General features: G+C 59.1%; 3 protein-coding genes across 3 annotated transcripts; all 3 read right to left on the reverse strand.

Annotated features, from left to right (window-relative positions):
- Positions 1 to 817: 817 nt before the first annotated feature.
- JKF63_07642 (uncharacterized protein) lies at positions 818 to 2,365 on the reverse strand (the record flags this gene model as incomplete). Its single annotated transcript, XM_067903574.1, has 1 exon — positions 818 to 2,365. One exon carries the CDS (start codon positions 2,363 to 2,365, stop codon positions 818 to 820), a length of 1,548 nt encoding a protein of 515 aa, XP_067759055.1.
- Positions 2,366 to 3,150: 785 nt separating this feature from the next.
- Positions 3,151 to 8,337, reverse strand: JKF63_07643 (uncharacterized protein; the record flags this gene model as incomplete). Its single annotated transcript, XM_067903575.1, has 3 exons — positions 3,151 to 5,091; positions 5,122 to 7,315; positions 7,355 to 8,337. 3 exons carry the CDS (start codon positions 8,335 to 8,337, stop codon positions 3,151 to 3,153), a joined length of 5,118 nt encoding a protein of 1,705 aa, XP_067759056.1.
- Positions 8,338 to 10,573: 2,236 nt separating this feature from the next.
- On the reverse strand, positions 10,574 to 12,778 carry JKF63_07644 (uncharacterized protein; the record flags this gene model as incomplete). Its single annotated transcript, XM_067903576.1, has 1 exon — positions 10,574 to 12,778. The coding sequence occupies one exon, from the start codon at positions 12,776 to 12,778 to the stop codon at positions 10,574 to 10,576; it is 2,205 nt and encodes a 734-aa protein (XP_067759057.1).
- Positions 12,779 to 13,591: the final 813 nt, after the last annotated feature.

The raw sequence follows: 13,591 nt of genomic DNA on the forward strand, positions 1-13,591 counted from the left end.
GTCCTTACTCTTCAACGGTGTCGCTCGTTGGTGCTGCTGCTGCTGCTGCTGCTGGCGCAAGACAGAAGGTGTCGGCAGATGAGCACTTTGACGAGTTCACACCTGTGGGGGGGGTTGCAGTACCTCGCAGTACACACACCAATATATATATACACATATATATATATAATGTAGGCATATATGTATATGTGTGTACATAAATATATATGTGTATATATATATACAGGCAAGGCCAGAAACAGAGAGAGAGAAACACGTGTGCAGAGGGAGTACACAAACAGGGTTTTGAGCCGGAGGGTCGGGTGGGAAAAAAAGAAGGTGGGAGTAGGAGGGGAGGGGCACATGAGAGGAGTTGCATGCGCTGATGTGGGTACACGACGACGTTTTCCCTAACTGTGAAGCGCGTCAATGCCGAGAAGAGATGAAAGGGGGGGGAGTGGCGTGGGGTTGGTGGGCGGCTGCAACAGCACAGAGCTGCAGCTTTTGCTGATGCTACTGTTGCCACCGTCCTCCTGTTGCATGCCTTGTGTTTTCTCTACTGCGTGTGTGTGTATATATGTAAATGGACAAAGAAAAAAAAAACAGACGAAGAGTCCACCGTCATCACGTCAAACGACATCTTCCCAGAGCAAGACACACTCGTCGGTCCAAAAAAAAGACACGACTACCGCCGAGGCGCTATAATATAGAGCGGCTTTTTTTTTCCAATCCCCAATAGGCGAGGGGAGGGGGGGGGAGAGAGAGAGGGTGGGGTGGAATGGGGTAAGGGTGGCAGCAGCAGCAGCAGCAGCAGGTACACACGTGTGGGTGAGCGAGGTCACGTCACAAACTTGCGCGGCGTACCATCCATGCCAGGTGTAATGGTTTCCGCTTCCTCCCAAATCTGTGCCGCGCGCTCCTCGTCGGCGCGAGCTTCATCCACGCGACCCAATGCCTCCCTCGCCTCCGCGCGGAGCTGATACAACGTGGCGGAGCGGTTCGCCTTGACAAAAGCCAGCGCACGCGTCAGGTCGTCGTCGGCGCGGTCAAACGACTTCAACTTGCAGTAGATCATGCCGCGCGCGACCAGCACTGCACCAAGAGCCTTTCGATGGCGCTCTTTTTTCAGGTCTGCCCCTTCCGTAATGAAGCTCATGCTGGCCGTCAGGGACTTTAGGGCTCCGGCCGGGTCGTCCTCGTACACTTGTATCTTCGACCGCGTGTACATGGCCATGGTCAGTGCCATTAGCTTGTCAAACTTGGCGGACATGTCGATCCCAAACTTTTTCTGGATGTGCGCCCGCACCTTTGGATGCTCCAGCCACTTCTCAAAGAGGTCGATATCGCGCATGTAGCGGTTCACAAACTCGTGTGCGCGCTTGGTTTCTTGATTTTCCTCCAACACCATGTGTGCACCATGGAGCAGCCCCCAGTGCACAAACCCATTGAACTCCTGTCGCTGCTGGATGTTCTCCTGTCCGTCGCGCTGGGGGGCGAGGAGGTGATCCACTTGGTCCTCCACCGTCATGGGGTTGCCGAAGGCCTCCAGCCGCTTTCTGTCGTCCTCCAGGGCCGCTTGGATGTCAAACATCACTTTGCTGTCCGTGAAGCCGTCGTCGTCGATATCGTCCACGGCGGGGTCGAAGCTCGGCGGCGGAACAAAGCGCCGCGTCTCCTCGAAGGTCTCGTCCGCCATGTGGAGGTCGGGGTTGATGAAGAAGTGGTCACCCTCGTAGCTCAGCTCCAGGGGCTTCTCAGGGCTCAACACCTCCTTCAGCTCAGGCACAAACATGCCGTCGAGCTTCTTTTTGTTTTTGTCAAATGGGGAGCCGAACATGCGGCCAGACCAGTTCTGGTTTTCCGGCGGCCACCACCTGTCCCTCTCGCTGAGATCCCCGTGACGCTCCAGCGGTTCCTGCCCGGCGCGCTGCGCATCTGTTGCCCGCTGTACCACGCGGCGGCGAAGCTCAGAGGCCTCCGCGTCGTCTTGCCGCTTCTTGGTGTACTCCACGCCGCCTGGCGAAGCACCAGGTGTCGTCATCGCGGTACGGGGCGGTGGTGTGGGGCTCGCCAGGGAGGAGGAGTGCGGGGAGATGCCGGATGTGTAACCGCTCGCAAAAGAACGGGAGGTGAGCATGGGATCATAGAGAGGCGGTGCACGACTGCGATTCCCATCGCCGACACCGCTGCTGCTGCCGCTGCCGCTGCCAACTCCAGACGCTGCCGCTGTGGCTGCCGACGCACGTGCGCTTGTGTGTAGCGATGTTGTCGAGCTCTTTGGAAAATCTCGAAAAGCTGCGGTCGCGTGCAGGCGGCGTCGGTGAGATGCCAGCGCCACTGCAGCCGTGCACCCCGTCGTGCGTGCCAGTGTGGGCATTTGGTACATGGCCGGGGAAAAAGGACGAAACGGCCTGTCACGGCGGTATAGGGAGGGGGGCAGAGGGAGGGGGGGGGGAGGGGGGCAGAGGGGGCAGAGGAGTACTAAATAAAGGCGAAGCCGAGAGAGAGGGAGAGACAAGAAGGGATTTTGATGCAGAGCAAAATAAAAACAAAGGTGGTATGAAGATTATCACACACACACACACACGTGTGTGATTGTGTGGACTACTGATAGCTCACCGCCACATGCTTACGGGAGAGGGAGTAGGGGGGGGGGCAGCTGGTGCAGCTTAAGACAATCACCGCATCGGTGCCTCTCCTCTCTCCCTCTCCCCCAATAAAACTTTCTTCCATTTTCTATTCTGTCACGTGTTCTCACCGCCCAGAATTTCGGGCGATGTGTGCGTTCACGCTATGGAATAGACAAAGGTGAAGCGCAAGACAGATTGAAGGAACACGCGTACACTTTTGTTTTTGTGTTGTTTCGAATCCCCCCGGCGCCCCTCCTTCCTTCTACTCTCCCAGTCCCCGACGACACACACACAGACACACACACACACACACACCAGCGCTCATCGCCACGTGCACATCATTTCACATCGATCATCACAGAAGGGCGTGGAGGAGAGGGAGCTCTCTCTCTTTCTCTTTCTGTATACACGCATGCATGCGTTCAAGGGATCCACACCACGTGGGAGATGTGTACAAAGTTTGCAGACAATACGAGGGTGGGTGGGGGGTGGGGCAGCGACCACTACACCCCCTCTCTCTCTCCCTCCCCCCTCCTTCCTTTCAGGGGATCAGAGTTTCCGTTTGTGTGATGTGGAAGGTTTGTACGAGGTAGCAGCGGCACTCTTCAGCGGTCATGCGCTCAGACCACGACTGCTGCAGAAGCGCCAATGTGAGGCACTGCAGAGGAGTCAGAGTTGAGCTGCTGTTGCCACTAGTGCCGCCATGTGCATGCCGGCCGTGCGTGTGTCCATCGGCAGGGACGTCAAGGCCCACCGTGGGCACCGGCGCCACCACCGCTGTTGCCGCGAGAGGTCCCAGCGTAGGCAACGCAACAGGCTGACTCGCAGCCTCGACATAGCACTCGCGTGAGTGGTCCTCCTCGTTCCTGCAGCGTGGGTTCACGCACTTGGGGTACAGTCGCTTACCGTAGAGCAGCTCGTAGAGCGTGGCACCGAGACTGAAGGCATCGGTTGGACGCCCACACACGGCGTCGCGCAGCGCGCGCAAGTCCATGTACTCGAAGGTGCCGTAGGACTCTTGGACCTCAGCCATGGGGTCTGGGCCGACGAGGCGGCAGTTACCAAAGTCGGAGAGATAAAACTTGACAGCGTTCGTCGCGTTGCCCGGCGTACTTGACTGCTGTGGCCGCTGCTGCGAGGGTCCGTGCTCAAAGGCGAACAGAATATTGCTCGGCTTGAGGTCGAGGTGGAGTAGGCCCAGCTCGTGCATCGCTGCAAGCGCCGTGCTCACGCAGTACACCACGCCCTTCGCAATGCCGTCACTGCGCGCGATGCCCTCCAGGTCACCGTCGCACAGCTCCATCACGAGAAACGCGGTTGCGTCGCTCTGGATCAAGTCGTCGTGGCTGATGGAGAGAAAACGTGGCAGGCGAACTGACTGCAGCCGAGCCCGCGTCGCCTGCTCCTCGGGTCCCTCCTCAGCAGCCAGCCGTTCCATCTGCGCCGCCACCTGTTGCTCCAACGTCAGCGGGGCGTCCTCGGCGTCCCCCTCGGTCGGCGTGTGCAAGGCGCGGCGGTGTCCACCACGGCCCAGTAGTTTTACTTCCACCTCTAGAGCTGCATCTTCGGCTTTCTTGCGAAGCTGCCGGCGCCACTCAAGCGCCTCCTGCGCCAAAGGCGGCAGTGCCTCCCTCTCATGTACAAAGAAGGCGCTGTGCAGCGGAAGCACATAGGGAACCTGCATTTCGTTCAGGAAGCGCATCGTCGCGATCTCGCGTATCGTGGAGAACGAGTCTTCGATGTTCGCCTTGGTCCGCAGAATGATGGGACACGACTTGACTGCGACGAGGTCTCCGTCCACCGTGAGGCAGCGCCATACCAGCCCGAAGCTTCCCTCCCCAACGAACTCGACCGAGGTGAAGGCGGCCCAGAAGTCGCCGGCCTCTAGAAAATGCATCGGGGACATGACATTCTTAGCCGCCTGCATGAAGCTCTTCTTGGTGAATTTGGTGGGAAAGAAGTCACGCAAAAGTGTGTCGGCGGGTCGACCCCAGTCTGGGAGCGCCGGGGCCGACACCGCCGCTTCCCTTTCGGCGTCCCCTGCCCGACCGCGCTTTTGCCCCGCCTGGCTGACCTCGTCTGTCATGATCCACGTGGAGGCCTCCCTTGTGTCTCTACGTACCTCCTCTCGAGCCCCTGCATTTCGCGCAAGACGGTGACCGTCAGCGGTGAGGTCTCCTTGCAACAACTCAGGGGTATCGGCGGCAGCGTACCGTTCTGCAGGTTCCTTCGTACTTTTTCCCTGCGACCATTGCTGCTGCTGCTGCTGTTGTTGTTGTTGTTGATACTGGCGCTGATAGGCGTGTATACTTTGATAGAGGGGGCTGGAGGGGCGCCGCTCGGGATCGAGTCGGTTTGGGAAAATGAAGTCTTTTACGTGCGGCTTTTGTGGGCTCTGGAGGAGTTCGTCGTGGTCCCCCCCCTCCTTGGCGACGGCTTTGTTTGTCCCTTCCACACGGATGCTTCTCTGCCGTTTGTGCTGCTGCGAAGGTTGCGCTTCGTCGTTCGTCACCGGAGCACCACACTCCCCCTTGTGCGCCTCACCATCACCTTCCCGCGTGCCGGCGACGTCACTGTCGTCGACGTCATCGTCGTCGTCGTCGTCGATGATCAACGGCAGCGACAGCTGCCCATGCATTTGTGCGCCCCTCACTGACGACGCGTGAAGTGGTTTAGCTGCAGTCGGCACCGCCGCTCGTGCCGGTGATTCTCGGGCGCGCTGGCGTGGCGGTGCTTCGTCGGCCTCCCCATCGTCCTCCTCTGTTTCGTCATCCATATTGATGTAGCAATGGGGCGCTGGTTCGATCGACGACGGCCACTGGCAGAAAGCCCCGCGGGCGCCGGCAACTGGGATCGTGTCGCCTGACGTCTCCACAGGACGCCGACGGGGGCGGAAAGTCGGGGACAAAATCTCAGCGATGGGGTAGGTACTTTCGGCTTGCGGCTTGCGGCGAACGTGCCCCGATGGCGTTGAAGCGGGAATGCCTGATTCATCGACACGGGGGTCAGCGCCGCTGCTGTTTGCCTTTTCCAGACTGGGAGGTCGACTTCGCAGTTTCCCATGAACTTGCGTCGCTTCTTCGTCACCCAATGCCATCCCTCCATCCTGTAGCAACCTCGCTGGCGAGGACGACGCGCCGGCAGGTGCTCCACGTCCAAGTGGCGTCCACACAGCCCCGAGAACCCCCTCCTCCGCATCGGCGTCACGTTCTCTCTTCACAGAGACGGCCGTAAAATCGGTGCCGTCGTTGAGTGGCGCGCCTGTCGGGGTGTTCCCCCCACCGTCATCGCCGCCTTCGCTGTTGTCGTCGTCGTCTAGGTAGATCCACATGGTGCCAGGAGAGGCCAGGGGCCGTGTTGCCGCCGCTTTCCGGATGAGTTGCGTCGATGGTCGACCAGCGGCCAGCGCTGCAGCCGAGCCGCTCGGCACGTTGTGCAATGAGGCCTGTGGGCCACTTGCTGCCGCGTTTGTGGGGGCCTGGATGAAGGTCTGCGTTGCTTCTCCAGGCATGCTATGAATGGGAAACGCAGAGGGTGCAGCAGGCGGCGTTTGCTGCAGCGGTTGGGAAAGAAACGAAGTGTTGTCGGATCTCACGATGCTCCCACAGCCTTCACCGCGCAGAGACGCTGGTGAGACGCTCAGCGATCTTGGCAGTTGCGAGGCCTGCGGGGAGCGCCACACAGGGGGCGGCTCTCGCAGCCGCGGTTGCTGTGGGGTCGCTCCCGTCAGGTCGTGGCCGCCTTCCGCACCAGCGTCGGCGTTCATCATCATCTCCATATCGGCAAGCTGCGAGAGCGGCGAGGAGAGCGAGGTGGTAGGTCCCAGGTGGCGGTATGCGTACGCTGGCCATTGCTGCTGGAGGAGCGTGTTGGCAGCAGAGGGGGGTGAGGCCATGGACTGTGTCGGCGCGGCGGAGTGGCTCACCTCCCCTACTCCCCTGCCCACCGTTCGCTTCAGCCACGAGTATGGGGAAGCTGAAGAGGAGGGGGAGCACTGGCGGCTCGTGTTGCCGCTCATCCGCAGATGCCCCGCCGGAGCGGGGAAGGGCTGCATTGTGGGCGCCACAGCCTCTGGGTGCCTTGAGGCGGAGACGTCGTTGTCCTTTACTGCCATCGATTGTGTCGATACCGGCGATGCCGATGCCCAGCAGGAGGGCGCACCTGTACCGACTGCGGTACTGGGACGCGACTCCGGCGAGGGGGGTGGAGACGGTGGGATAGCTCCGGCAGAGCCTGGTGGTGGCGGCAGAGCATCGCTTGACGTCCCCAGGCTCCACCAGCTCTGGCTTGTACTGGAGGTGGTAGCGCTGCTGGAGTCTATGGGAGTTGACAAGATATCGTGGTGTCGCTGCTGCCGTCGGCGAGGTCCCTGCGCATCTTTTTCTCCAACGCCGTCCACCTCGCTGCCGGGGCCCATGATGAGAGTGTCGTTGGGCGAGTTGTTCGGGGAGGTTGGAGTGAGGGAGCGCGTGGGTTTGACAAAGAGTCGCTTGACTGTCTGCGCTGCATGAGGTGATGGAATGCCGGCGCGTTCATTGCTGTCGTCCTGAAGCAGCGCCCTCTCGCCCTCTCCGCGCAGACTCTGCGTGGCGGGGGTGCCACCGGTTAAAAACTGCTTCTGCCACCAGTGGCTGCGGCGCTTGCTTTCACTGTCCCCCGTGAGGGCCTCTGGGCTGCTCTCAGCGCTATGACGGCTGAGGGAGTCGCTGCTGTTTCCATGATGTCGCTGGGTATGGGTGGCACACTGAGTCGGTTGAAGCGAGGGCGGTGGCGATGCCGTGCAATGACAAAGGTCGAGAGTGGCGCTGCTGCTTTCCCGGCTGGCAGATTCGCGACGCAGAAGTGGAAGAGTAGACGTTGGCGACGCCTTTGAGGACTTCAAGAGACACCGCTCCACTCCTGTGGCAGCTGACGCTGTGCGTGACCGGTGAGGCGACGTTGATGAAGCGCCGCGGTGAGTCTGACGAGCGCCGTCGTTGCATCCTGCGGTGTGGACGACGTCAGTGATATCGACGTCGCTGCAGAAGAGAAGTGTGTCCTCGATATCACTGACCCCCTCTTCGCTATCGCCGTCGGTTGTCACCACGGTGATGGGCTGCGTCGCTCGCGTCGTCGTGACCATCGACGTCTGTACTGTAGACCTTGATGGCGGCGATGCTGCCGCCGCGTCGCCCCCTTCCCTGGCCCCATTTTTGTTCTCGGTGCGCTTCGTTTTTCCTTTCGCCGCGCAGCCTTCGTTGAGTTCCTTGTTTTCTCGAGGCGGCGGTTTGGCTGTGGCGGTGTCGCGACGCGGCCTGGTGACGGGTGCCAGGGTTGTCGGAGCCGCTGCTTTCGTGGTGGCAGCCAGTGCCGATGTCGACCTGCGTCTTACTGGACCCTTGGCAGGGGTTTGCGCAGCTGCCTGACGACTCCGTGAGGGTTTTGGCGACTGCGGTGATGAGGCACAAGTGTTTCTGTGGCTGTTGCTGCTGGTGCTGCTCGGCGTTTGTACCTGCCGCTTCGTTTTGCTGGCGACGGTGGTGGTGGCGACCTCCAGAACACTTGCCCGGTGCGTTGCCGCTTTCGAAGCCTTCCGCGAGGCTCGTGTGGCGCGGGGTCGCTGCGCCGCGTGTCCCTTGCCAGTTGAACTTCGTGGACCGCTTTTTGCAGTCTTTGATGCGCGTTTCTTTGCAGCTGCGGCGGTGGTCGTTGCCTTTGACGCCAGCACTTTGCGTTTTTTTGGGGGCATATTTGGGGGGGGGGTTGTCTGGGAGGGGAGGGGAGGGGAGGGGGGGAAGGGAGAGTGTGTGTGTGTGAAAGGGGGCTCGGACCCACAGATGGACAGACAGCACTAGCAGCACCTAGAAAAACGACGCGTTGGAGTGGGGATGGTGGAGAGGTGGGTGGAGCGCGCACTACATACCACACATCCGCTTACTTGCACACACACACACACACACACACACACTCGTGCAGAGGAAAAAAGGCGGAGAGACAAGACTGAGCAGCAGGGAGTGGAGAAAAAAGTAAGGGGAAGGGGGGCGTCGGGGGGGGGGGACACACACAAAAAAAAAACTGACAGGGAAGACAAAGTAAGTCTGGACCCCCCCTCCCCCCTGTTCAGACACACACACACACACACACAAAGAAGGTAAGGCAGAGCAAAGGTAGAGTTCAACTAGATAATGTGGTGTGCTGTGACAGGAAAGTAGGCTGGCGTGACAGCACAGACACGTTCGCATACAGCGCAGATCAATGACACGCAGCGCAGAGGATAAGGGGCGTCGGCGGGTCCACGGGCCTCGTGAGTAAGGGATGGGGATGATGGAAGAGGTGTCCCTGTCGGCGCCTTGCCGTCTTCCCTTTCTCCCCTTCCTGCAGTGTGGACTGTTGTGTACGCACGACCTTCCGTGCTTTGTGCGGCTGGCGGTGGCGACCGTCGTCCTGGTAGTTGGATGGGGCGTGGTGGGCAGAGAGAGAGAGGGGCAGACACAAAAAAAAGAGTCCACAGAAGCGGGTGTTGTCGTAGAGACCAACAACAACGCTGCTGCTGCTGACGGCGACGACGATTGTATTGGAGGAGGCACTTGTCGTGTGCTCAGCATGAACCATACACGGAAGAGGCAACTTCTACATAAAACACGAGAGGGCGGAGAAGTGGTGTGGGGGTGGGTTGAGGGGTATGGCCGATAGGAGGTATATAGCGAACAGCAACGACCTCACAGCAAAAAAAAAAGAAAAAAGAGAGAGCGAGGGAAGTGAAGTCGGTGGTGTGTACGTGTCGTGGGGTCGGAGTGGATGTGTGTGTGTGTGTGTCTGTCTGTGTAGTCCACGCATATGAAAAGGGAGGGGAGGGCAGGACACACACGTACACCGTCTCTCCGACTGACAGTCCGCGTACCCGCCCCTCCCGCTATCGTTGTTGATTTATTCACTCGAGCAAAGGTAGTTCCCTTCCTCTACCTCTAAAGATAAAGAGGAAGACAAATAAAAAAGGCAGTGTGTATGTGTGTGTGTGCGTGCGTGCGTGCGGATCTGCACGCAAAGCAGCGGGGGGGGGGGGGGGAGGGACAGGAGGAGCAGACGTTACATGAATAAGAGAGCACGTACGACATATATGTACACACACACACACAATATGGATGCACCAGGATAATGCCCTTCGTCACACTCCCACTTGTATATATCTGTCTGCGTGTGCGCGGGTGCGTGCGGTGGTTTCTCTGCGCCTCTTGTCGGATCACCCTCTCCACTGGTCTTTTCCCTCGTTTCAAAATAAAAATAAATAATATATCTATGTGAGAGACACTCGCGTACACAGACACACATATATATGTATGTATGTGTGTAATAAAAAACATGTATGTATAACCCTGCCGTTATTTTCCACGTGTGCGCGGAGGGGGTAGATGGCAGATAGAAGTCAAAAGGAGGGCCGATTGAGCCAAAGAGGGGAGGGGGAGGGGAGAGGAGAGAGGGGAGGGGTAAGGTGGGGTGGGGTGGGGTGGGTGGGCAGTCAAACACTTCAAAGACAACCCAAGAGGTACTGTACATGACGGAGGGCAACGAGAATCCTCTTCATGAGAAGGAAGCATGAAGTGTGTGTGTGTGTGTGTGTGTGTGTGTATTTATGGGACTTAACCGATCTCCTTTCCAGCAGAAGTCGTGCTTTCGCCTTCATGATCCGCATGTCTCTGTTTCTACTCGCCCTCCCCCCCCTCTTCACACACACACACATACACACACACGTAAGTGCAGGAGCCGCTGTGGTGGTGGTGGTGGTGGTGGGGTGGGGTAGCGGTTGAGGCAATTCACTGACAACCTGGCCTACCACCTCAAGTGTACGTGGTGAGGGGATGCCGACATGCCGGGTATTTATAGCGCTAGCGATCAAGCACCTTCTCATTCCGTTGACCACTCAAAGGGGTTGGGATTTTTTTTTTTTTTGCTGGGGTGGGTGGGTGGATCGACATTGCATCACCATGCTAGGCATAGTAGTCGTCAAAACACTTCGTGAGCCACGCCCACTCCCACCGACTGAGACGCGATGGCAGCGGCGTCGATGTCAACTCCAGTGACGAATCCGCGACGCTGTTGCACAGACGCGTGAATGATGCCCAGTCACGCCAGTCGCAAGTCTCAGACTCCAGTAGAACGCTGAGCAGACTGTCGTCAGAGACAGGAGTCGAGTCGAGCGCGCATGGGTCGCGATCACCTAGGGCAGCTGCGAGCAGCTGGACCGGCAGCGGCAGCTCGAACACCTGAGCAACAGACAGACGCTCAAGCAACCAAAAAAGGTGTGCGAGAGCAGCTGTGGACGGCGCCTCCGCCGCTGCATCGCCGCTGGTCACACCGCCCGCGCTCGCCACCAGCCGCCTGCACAGCTGCGCAATGGCGGGGTGCTGGGAGGCCAAGTGAAGCTCTTTGGAGAGCGTTGTGCCAAAGACACCTCGGTCATCCGTGTGGAAGGATATATTTGGCAACACGAATGTGCGATCTACATCACTGTCATCATCCGCATCTCCCGTCCTTGTGGGCTCAGCCACTGAGATGCGAGTGCCAAAGCGACGAGTCGCGCGTGCCTGCCGATGTGCAAGACGGTGCGCCTCTGTTTCCGCGTAGCACGAAAACGAGGTCCCGCTTTCTGCGCGGCCACCCCGGCGCTGACGGCTCTCCGGCATGGACTCCCATAGCCGGAGGAGGTCACCGAGGTGGTGGTCCACAACTTGGGAATAGCCTCCCGTCAGCAGATTGCTAGTGAGGCACAGCTCGATCCCCTGGTGCGCCGCGAGAATAGCAGACAAATTTTCGGTGTCCGTGAAGACCAGATGTCCCCAACGATCCGGCGCGAAGCGAACCATTTCACGCAGCTCCCGCGGATCTTCTTTTTCCCCTGCGTGGGTCGTGATGGAGGCGGTGACGCGTATGCCGCTGCTGCCGGTGGAGTCGTCGCCGTCTTGCACCGCTGTCTCGCCCCTTCGCGCAGCAGCCAGCGCTGGCTCTAGTTCGGCGTACGTGCCCTTGTAGCAGTTACCTGAGAGGTCCATACCGGTGACCCAGCACGTCTGGCGCAGTCGGCGATTGAGTAAAGGTGAAAAGGACGCGGACACATCGGCTAGTGATCCCGGAGACGCTGGATGAGAATGGGCCGCGCCCCGCCCCGTTTTCTCGTCCACGCGGTCTCGCGTGTGAGCCACGCACCACGAATGAAACTCCATGGTCTGCCGTTGCTGTGTGCGCGTGGTGATCTGTGCGGCTTCCCTGGCGGCTTCCAGAGTGTCAGCGCGGTTGATGGAGAGCAGAAGACGCACGTGCATGCGCTCCCTCATGTTCGTGAAGATGTGATCGAGGAAGTACCGTCGACGTTTTTGGTCACACGGCGCCGCCACAGATGGCGGCTGCAGAAGGTTGCGGTAGATGCGCTCGTACAGTTGCCACCACTGCGCCGCTGCCGCTGCCGCTGCTGCCGCCTGTTCACCGCCCTCGCCAGAGAGTGCGCTTCCCTGCGTCACAGGCGCCGCGCCCCACGCCAAGATGTGAGCTGAGGCCTCCGCAGAGAGTAGCTCACCGGTTGCCAAGTCCACCAAACCACCGGAGAGTATGTGCTCGACTGTCTCAATGACCGTGTCCACGTACATCTGCTTCGTCACCGGCTGGTTGGCCGTGTCATTAAGGAAAGTGCGCTGCAGCCCCTCCCGCATCGATGTTCGAATCTCCATCACGAATATGTTCTCTTCGGCGCTGGTGAAGAGCATGTCCTGCACAGCAAGTCGGGTGAAGGCAAGGTTCGTCATCACCTTGTAGATGGCATCGAACACAGTGAAGCAGTGGTGCATCCGTTGCGCTGGGATCGCCGCCGCGGCGCTGTCGGTCGTGTCCGCCAGAGACAACGTGAGGACGTTCTCCATCCGCTTTTCTTGCGAGTTGAAGAAGAGGATGTGCGTTGCTTCGTCAGCACTGCCGCCGTTGATCTCACCCAGTCCGGACACTGGGGCGCTGCCGTGGATGAGAAGCCGCTCCATGTGCGCCAACAGAGGCGCCGACACACTGCCGTTCAGGTGGCAGTGGAAGTCTAGCTTAGGCAGGAAGTGGAGCGCACTAGCAAGATCTACCGCTGCTGTCCCTTCGCCGCTTTGCTGGCGAGCTCGCGGAAGCATCGGCTCGACGGTGGTGTGGTACAGTCGCACCATGGATAGAGTTTGCGGTCTTTTTTTTTTTGGGGGGGGGGGGGGGGGAGTGGGGTTGGCGGCAACAGCCGATGAAGAGAGACTGTCCGAACCGTAGGCAAAAGGCGGCGAAGGGGAAGAGTAAGATGGGGGGGGGAGGAGAGAGGGAGGGGCGGTCATGTGAGATGAGACAGACATGCGCGACACTTGACATGCAAACGCAGGGCACACACATCCACCCCAGGCAACGCAACTGCAAGGGAAGGAGTTTGTGTATGTGTGTGTGCAGGCGAGCGCCATGGGAAGTCCACGTACTAATATACACGAGTATATATACCTATATATGTGTATGCATATGTGTGTGTACATGTCTGTCTGTATTTCCGTATCTATCCATATATGCCAAGGTGGACCCCAAATACCATTTCGAGCTCTCCACAAAACACACACACACACACACACACACACACGCACACGCACCTGGCAGGCACTGCTGTACAGCAGGAAGAGTCGTTGCCGGCGCACGCCTGCAGGCACCCCCCCTTTTTTTTAGTGTGTGTGTGTGGATGTGTGTGTGTGTGTGGGGGGGGGGGGTGGTGGTGGTGGTGGCGTGTTGTTGTTGTTGTTGTTTATAGAGATGGAGACGCTTGAATCATGATAGCCAATCACACATGCACAGAAACGTGTACACACAGGCACTGGCACATCACTGCGCTTCCGCCTGACCCTAAAAACCCCCCGACACCCAAATCCCCCTGGATCGGCGTATTTTTCTTTCGGTTTTTACTTCACACCACACACACACACACACACACACACGCAGACGGACACACAGTT

The sequence above is a fragment of the Porcisia hertigi genome, chromosome 10 (genome assembly GCF_017918235.1).
Source record: "Porcisia hertigi strain C119 chromosome 10, whole genome shotgun sequence".
In the NCBI taxonomy this organism is placed as follows: Eukaryota; Euglenozoa; class Kinetoplastea; order Trypanosomatida; family Trypanosomatidae; genus Porcisia; species Porcisia hertigi.